Here is an 8,294-nt window from a genome sequence, read left to right as displayed (position 1 = left end):
TTAAGGCACTCAGCTCCGATTGATACGGGCGCGGGCCATGGACATGTACGCGTCACGGCGCATCCGCGCGGTGTACGTGGACTCCAGCTCACAATGAAGACGAGCTTGGTGTGCGCCTTACTCACGAATGTCGATGACGGGGATGCGGGCTTCTCATTGTGCCGGGGATATAGAACCCTCGTGGTCTTGTTGCGGCGCCGCCGGCACCCCACGACCTCGGAGAGAGGAGTTCACCTATACATTATTTGATGGTGCAGCCGTAGTTACTCGACGAAGGTGATGAATGACGGGAGATTTAGAGGTGGATGCGCTTTGTGGGGGGAATGGAAGGGTTCGACCCCGATTTCGCCCTTCGACCCGGTATATAGCGGTCAGATAGGCCATAATCAGGTACCTTGGATATAATTTTCCGGACCGGCATATTATTGCCGGGATCTTGTTCGGCCCAAGCCCGAATACGCACCAAAATCATCCGGGTTTTGGTGCTATCTAAACCGAGATATGCTAGCTGTAAGAATCGTGCCACCCTTACCAATATGCACGGCGAACGGCCATGATGGAGATATGGGCAAGTCGTCATGGTGCTGCAGAGAACTCGATCGAGGCACCGACTTGTGCGGTCGCGGCCAGCACGTCCCGCAGAAGTGAAAGGTGCGACGTGCGAGTGATTCGGACAGCGGTACGGGCTTGTGAAGTGTCAACCATCCCAGGACCCGCGTCGTCATGGAGTCCCGACTAGTCACCACTCACGTCGCGATGGCCGGCGCCATTGTTTTGGACTCCTGTCTCGCGTGTCCATACACAGCATCTTCTTCCCGCCTGTATTATATGCACCTGCAGCTTGCTGCCGCGAGTGGTCACCGGCCAACCCGGGCGTTAACTAACACGCGGCGAAAGGCGTCGCTCGAATGGTCAGGCGGCCGTTTCGAGAGCTCGGATCTCGACGACGGCCGGCCGGCTCTAGCCCTCGTCTTTGGACCATGCCTGCACTGCACGATACGCTCTGCTGCTGTGTGGCCTGGGAGGCTTGGCTGCAGGCACCCACTGTGATCGATCGATGGGTGGATCATCACCAGCTATTGCTCACTTTGCTCGCCACCCACTGCAGTAGTATTGTACTCCTACTGTACATAGAGCGACAGCGAGAGGAGCTCGATGAGAGCACGCACATCGATCAACGTCAATGTGCCCTCTGCGCGCCGCAGATAAAAGCGACTGCGTAGTGATGGCGCGCGCCGTATACCATACCTGGACCGTCACCCAGCCAACGGGATACTTTACGTCTGGCCCAGCCTTCAGCCGCACAGGATCTTTGCCGGCAAGGATTAGGAATCCGTTATCGGAGCGCGCGCCGTGCGGAGCTCGAGCAATAGCATACTCGGTCGGAAGAGCTACCCCGGCGGCGGGCGCGCTGGCCGGCTAGCTGATATACTAGCTGGCTCGTCGTGCGTCGAGAGGCGCTAAAGGATAAAGCTGCAGCCGGCGTGCGTGCGTGCAGGGCTCGGCCGCGCGCGCGCGCGTGAGGTCGGCGGTCGGCCGGTGGGCGGTGGCTCCTCCCGCGGGAATGGGAATCCGATGGCTCGCGCGCGGCGGATCGGGGACCGGCGATCTCGATCGGTGCGACGAGCGGAGGTGGCCGGGGCGAAGTCCGGCGAATGCGTGCGTACATCGGCCGATACGGTTATCAGTACCACGGTGTCGCGATTTGATCATGGCTCGCGCAGCGACGGTTCTGATCACACGTTCAACAGGTGGCGCAAGCAGGGGCCAGCTTTGATCTGTCTCGGAGCTCCCGGTCAAAGAGATGACATTCTACTTGTAGCCACGTCGGTTCTAGCGAAGCGGGAGTGCTGCCTCGCAGATCAAGGACAACGTACCATTTTGTGCAAGTCCCTGAATGACAAATGATGAGTGAATATCGCTCTAAAGCATGACTAGCAATGCTCTCAAACATGTAACCCTTAAAAGCAGTTTGAGGATCGAGAATTTGCGATTTGAAGATCCAAAACAGCCGGCGCAGACCAGTGCTCTCAAACTAACCCTCAAAACAGAGGTCACTGGTCTGCGCCCCGGCCTTTAAATCCTCAAAACATTCAAATTTTGAGACACATTTAAACTTCAACAAACATGATTCATCAACATTCATACTAGGTAGTTCATTCAAACTAACACTGACACTGACATTGAACATACATACTAGGTAGTTCATCAACATTCATACTAGGTAGATAGTTCATCGGATCGTCAAAATCTAGGGTTTATCCCGGAAGTCCTCATCAAAATTGGAGATGTCGCCATCCTCTGCGGCCTTCTTGGCGGCTTCCTCGGCGGCTTCCTCCGCCTCCAGCTCCGTGACCATCTTGTCGCGGCAACCGGGATCGTCGTCGTCCGCCGCGACCTTCTTGGCGGCTTCCTCCGCCTCCATATCCACGACCATCTTGTCGATCCAATCGGGACCATCATCGTCATAGCTATCGTCGACTACGATAGTGGGAGGCGGCTTCTACTCTCTCTCCTTCATTGTTCCAAAGCTCAAAACTCCAAGATCTCCCTCCCTAGCCACTCAAACTTGTTGATCTCTTGGGAATCAAGGGAGAAACCCTAGGTCTACACTTCCACCAAAGGGATTTGACTATCCCACTTGTTTGTAAGATATTCATGTTGTGAAACCCTAGCTTTGTGAGAAGTCGCCCTCAGAGCTTGCTTTGTGTTGTAAAATCTCAGTGGTCAGTTGTTGAAAGCCTCCAATTGAGTTGTGGATGTGTGCCTCAACCTTTGTGTAAAGGTGACGTTTGTGACCTTAAGGCAACCGCTTAGTGGAGCTTGAGCTAGGCCTTCGTGGCACCACACCCATCCAACGTAGACGTACTTCCCTTTACAAGGAAGGAACTATGTGAATCATACCCTCATGTCTCCGCGTGCTCCACCTCAGTTACTTCTATCATTTACCGCGCTTTACTACTTGTATCTTGTATTGTATATTGGTAGCTTGCATCTTGTCATATCGGTAAATTCACATAGTTGCATATCTAGAGAATTAACATTTGTTTCAAGCATAAATTGGAAAAATAATTATAATTTGATAAATCACTTATTCACCCCTTTCTAGGTGCCATACGATCCTTTCAGCTTTCGGTTAGGTAACTTGATCGCATCGTCTTAGGGATCTGAATCCTTTGCATTGTTTGCATCCCTATTCTTGTTGCTTCTTGGTGTTTCTCTGTGTGAGGATCTTGGTGTTTCTCCGCGTGAGGTTTTAACACTATGTACATATGAGAATAACTTTTGCGCGTGTCGCTTTGATCCAATATTTGAGTAAAAGAAAAAATGCCTCTCTATGAATAAAATCTGTAGTCCAAAAATCCTCTCTACAACAAGATATATAGTAATTAGCATTGATATGTGGTGGCAAAGGCACAATGCAAATAATTGTTTGAGATACCAAGCCATCAATAATTTCACTTATGGAAAGATTAATAAATAAACCGACAAGAAGGGGTGAACAACATCATCCTTTGGCTAGATCATAGAACTTATGTTTGCGCAATCTACCTGCATGACTGACGAAACTCCTACACGGTGAAACTCCTACATAAAGATTGACTTTTGCGGCGAGTGGTTTTGTAAATTATGGCATATCCACCTCTTACGCATTCCTACAGGCTACTTGACATAGCCGTACAAATACCTATTGCAATATTAGAGGATCATATCCCAAGAACGATTTCATTGGAAAACACTCGTCGTCAACATGAAAACTAGACCCTACCGAGCTTCTGAAACAAGTTGTCTCAGAATCTCAATTTCTTCGTATAGGTTTAATTATGTTAAACGATGAGCTTATGGCATGCTTGGTGATACTACTTCTATTGAATATCAAGTAAGACACGTGAGCTCTCAGGGCGTCAACTCATGTTGACTGAGACATAGAAAAGTGTCATGTGACGAGATTCACGAAAACTAAATTAACTTTTCCTTTTTCGAAAGAGTCGCCGCCCCTTTGGAGAAAGAACAACCCTTATATTACCTTCACATGGTACATGTTAAGGTAAATTACAACACGGTCCCTAGCTTTTACAAAAAAAGGATCATAGAAGAAAACAACAACAAAAAGTCAATCGGGTCCTTTGCACTCGCCGGAGAGATTGAAGCTCCTACCTCGGCTATCCTCGCCGGAGGCGGGGACAAAACCAATTGACACCGAGAGGAATGGAGACGCAGCCACGAGCTTGAAGAGGGGCCTCTGCTTGGAGGCTGAAGAAGTTTCGGCCACCAGTACTGCCGGCTTATTAGCGCTTCATCTCATTTGTCCATTTCTTCCCTTTTTAAGTTTTTCTTTTCTTGGACATTGTCTATATGTATCTTCGTATTGTGCTGATAGTCATCTCTTTCACACCTAGGCACTATCATCGCACTGACCAGACGTGTCCGTTACTTTCCTTTGCGGCCTCTCGTGATCTCAACTCATTTTCTGAGGATATTTTCAATTTATTTATTTTTACACTTGTGGTTAATAATCTGTTTTACGCGTAAGGTAAGAAACACGAAGGAAAGAGAAGTAGGAAAGAAACAGAATAAGAAAACCATGCAGGAAAAAAAAAAGGTCCACGAAAGCATTTCCGCGCCTCAAAGTACAGACTGGGAAAGAAAAGGAGACGAAAGCGGCATGGAAAAAAGAGCATGCATTTCTCTAGTCAGCGTCCTCACTTCCCGCTTCCGTTGCCTGTCGTTACGTCTTGCCCAAAGCACCCTCCGCTGTCCCTACGCCGGAGTAGATACAAAAGAGTCGTCATCCGCCCTCTCCTCCTCCTCCACGCCTCGCCTCGCCTACCTCACCCCGCTCCACACCAGAGGAAGAGCAACGAGGCGGAGGAGAGCGACCAAGGCACCCAGTATCGCACTATCGTCTCACACTGTATCTACCGACCTTTACCAGGAGCAAGAAGAGATCGATGGCTGCCAGCTACGAGATGGCCGCCTCTATCCTCCTCTGCGCCGAGGACAGCAGCAGCGTCCTCGGCTTCCGCGACGAGGAGGATACGCTGTCGGCAGCGGCGGCGGGAGCGAGGACGAGCGGGTCACCGTACTGCGGCGGCGGCGAGTCCACCGTGGACTTCCCATTGCCGTCCGAGGAATGCGTGGCCCGCTGGGTGACGACGGAGGCGGACCACATGCCCAGAGAGGACTACGCCGAGCGGCTGCGCGCCGGGGGCGTCGACCTCCGCGTGCGCACCGACGCCGTCGACTGGATTTGGAAGGTGGGTTCTTGCTCCTGACGATGGTTAATTAGCGTGCACCAGCTGTGTTTCCTCCTCTGTTTTGGTTCTGTTCGCAGTACTCGATCTAGCGAGTAATCCCCAGTGTCCTGAACTTGATGATGTCTCGACAGGTTCACGCCTACTACAGCTTCGGCCCAGTCACTGCCTGCTTGGCCATCAACTACCTGGACCGCTTCCTCTCGCTCTACCACCTTCCCGTAAGAATCCATCCTACTGTACTGTGTCTTGCACCTTGAGACATATCTGCGATGTACGCCATTGCAATGTTGAAGTGAAGGATTCATGTGCTGCTCGTGTTTCCAGGAAGGCAAGGCTTGGATGACGCAGCTGCTATCGGTGGCGTGCCTGTCCCTGGCCGCCAAGATGGAGGAGACTTCAGTGCCTCAGTCTCTAGACCTGCAGGTGAGAAAGATTACATCGCACACCTGCAGTAATTAGATCCCCGATCGTTGCACGCTGTGCCCATTTGGTCTGCGATCTCGTCATGACAACCAGTGTTGGGTTGGTTCGATCAGGTCGGGGACGCACGGTACGTTTTCGAACCGAAGACGATCCAGAGGATGGAGCTGCTGGTGCTGAGCACGCTCAAATGGCGGATGCAGGCCGTCACCCCCTTCTCCTACATCGACTACTTCCTCCACCAGCTCAACGGCGGCAATGCGCCCCCGTCGAGCCGCGCCGTCCGGCAGGCCGCGGAGCTCATCCTCTGCATTTCCAGAGGTGTGCATGCAACCACTCTATTTCTGCCAGAGATCGAAGCATTGACAACGTTGGTAAATCTAAACATCGTGGATCGGTTCACCCCATTTGCAGGAACAGGGTGCCTGGAGTTCAGGCCGTCGGAGATCGCGGTGACGGTCGCCGCCACCGTGGCCGGAGGAGACCACCACGCCGTGGACATCTGCTGCAACCACGTAGACAAGGTGAGCCGCGCACGACGTTCACGCAGCTTTCCCTAGTCTTGTCTTCGCATGCTGCACTAGGAGCGTCTCTCATTTACTGCGGCGCAGCGCAGTTTGAGGCTTTGAGCGTTAGACATGCAGAAGAAGCCATGGCCTGTGACCTCGCGTACTTGCTCCAGACACCATGCAGGGAACGCGTGAGCTGCATTTACACCGCAGCAGCGCGAGCTACTTCTCATAATAATGGTTTGTTTCTTTGTGGCTGCAGGAGAGGGTGCTGTGCTGCCATGAAGCTATCCTGGCCATGGCGCCGATAGGCAGCGCCACTGTGCTGCCGCTGGCACCACCCAAAACAGCGACCCTGAGCTTTTCCCTGTCTGCGCCGCGGAGCCCCACCGGCGTGCTCGACGCTGGCTGCCTCAGCTGCGCCAGTGATGGCTCAAGTACAGCGACCGCTGCGTCGTCTGAGTCGTCGCTTGAAAGCTCTGGTGCGTTCGACAGCTCCCCGGTTAGCAGCAAGAGGAGGAAGATCAGCAGATGATTACGACAATGATAGCAACTCTGTGCGCACTGGTCATCTATCTCGACTCTCGGTGGGAAAGTCAAATGGTTCGTGATGGATTGCGATGGATGTGGGAGCTTTTGACGCCGTATGAAAAAAATTAAAGAGCGTGAAAAAAGGATCGAAAGCGGGACGTTTCGACATGACGACTGAGGAAAAACTGATGAAATAAAGAGAGGAGCCACAACGGCGTTGTCAAAAGAGCAAATGTTTTGTACAAAGGCAAAGCTGAGCCGAGCGAGATGACCGAAATAAAGACTGATGGCGAGGTGACAGTGGCAAGAACTAGCAGCGAGCTCCAACTAGCAGGCACTGACCTAGCTGTGTTTTAGTTTGCATTGTTCTGTAATTTTCCCCCGAAATTCCCCATTGTGTGAAAAAAAGCGAGAGAAAAAACAAATAATTTTGGCGTCAAAATAACGATGACATGATTGGAATTTATGGCGATGCAAAAAAAAACTTAAAAAAAAAATCTCCTTGTGAAAAAAAAGAGAGAAAAACAAACAACTTTGGCGGCACATAATTATGACATAATTGAAATCAAGATGATGACATGATTGAAATTCAGGATGTAATGGAGGCAAAACGAAATAACAAAACAAGGACAAAACCCATAAGACGTGGAAGTGGGTTTCCTTTCCCCTCAGGGGTCATGAACTATCAACATCATCTATGATCAGTTTCTTGCTTTGCGATGGTACTATATAATGTTGCTGCCACCTAATACAGTAATACTGTTTGACCAGTTGTCTATATAGACCATGGAAATAAAGAGAGGAGACACTGTCTGGGGAAACCTCGGGAACACAAACATAAAAATAGTGCTAGTGCCATACAGTGCAGGGCTGTTGAGAATCTGCCTAAAGAATTAGGTTGGTTGGAGTTTATGGTCCATTCGTGGAGTAAAAGCTTCTTCCGCGCCAAACTGCAAATATAAAACTGTTTGAATTGGTTCCTTTTCAGGTAACCCATTGCTATGTTTGATTCTACGTTGCTTGTCATTATGTTCTAGGCAGAGACACTTAACTACTAATAGTGCAATACATCCATGAAAGCACCACGGTTAAACAATATGAGGGAGATCGATGCTGTTCGGTGCCCACTTGAAGCGGGAATGCTGCGCTTTGTCATATTCTAATCTGGAACTTACTGAGTTCTTTTTATCTTGATAGGAGCGTTGCATTACAATTAGAGGAAGTAGTGTTGTCTGATTGATAGGAAAACTAGGCGAAAACCAGATACAAAGAGAAAGGAGCCCTAGGATCGAAAACCACACAAAACACGCAAATACAACAAGGCACATATCACTAAAGAAAAAACCCGTCGCGATGTGCCCTCAACCGTCTCCAACGAGCAAGCCACATCCGATGTGGCCTACTCCAAAAGGGGCGGAAAGACTCCACAAGCTACCGAAGAAGCATGGAAGATGCCCCATGAAGCACTACACCACCACTATCGTCGAACGAGAGAGAAACCAACCAATATATGAGAGGAGGGTTGGGTCGCTCCAACATTGAAGAAAGACAAAGTGCGTCTCTAGAACCCATGCCA

General features: G+C 50.4%; 1 protein-coding gene across 1 annotated transcript; it reads left to right on the top strand.

Annotated features, from left to right (window-relative positions):
- The first annotated feature begins 4,952 nt into the window (after positions 1-4,952).
- On the top strand, positions 4,953-6,722 carry LOC124651233 (cyclin-D4-1-like). Its single transcript, XM_047190353.1, has 6 exons — positions 4,953-5,258; positions 5,390-5,476; positions 5,583-5,681; positions 5,795-5,999; positions 6,093-6,202; positions 6,450-6,722. Exons 1-6 carry the CDS (start codon positions 4,953-4,955, stop codon positions 6,720-6,722), a joined length of 1,080 nt encoding a protein of 359 aa, XP_047046309.1.
- Positions 6,723-8,294: the final 1,572 nt, after the last annotated feature.

The sequence above is a fragment of the Lolium rigidum genome, chromosome 5 (genome assembly GCF_022539505.1).
Source record: "Lolium rigidum isolate FL_2022 chromosome 5, APGP_CSIRO_Lrig_0.1, whole genome shotgun sequence".
Classification (NCBI taxonomy): domain Eukaryota; kingdom Viridiplantae; phylum Streptophyta; class Magnoliopsida; order Poales; family Poaceae; genus Lolium; species Lolium rigidum.
Note: the sequence above shows the minus strand (reverse complement) of the source record. Positions and strands in the feature narration are given on the sequence as shown.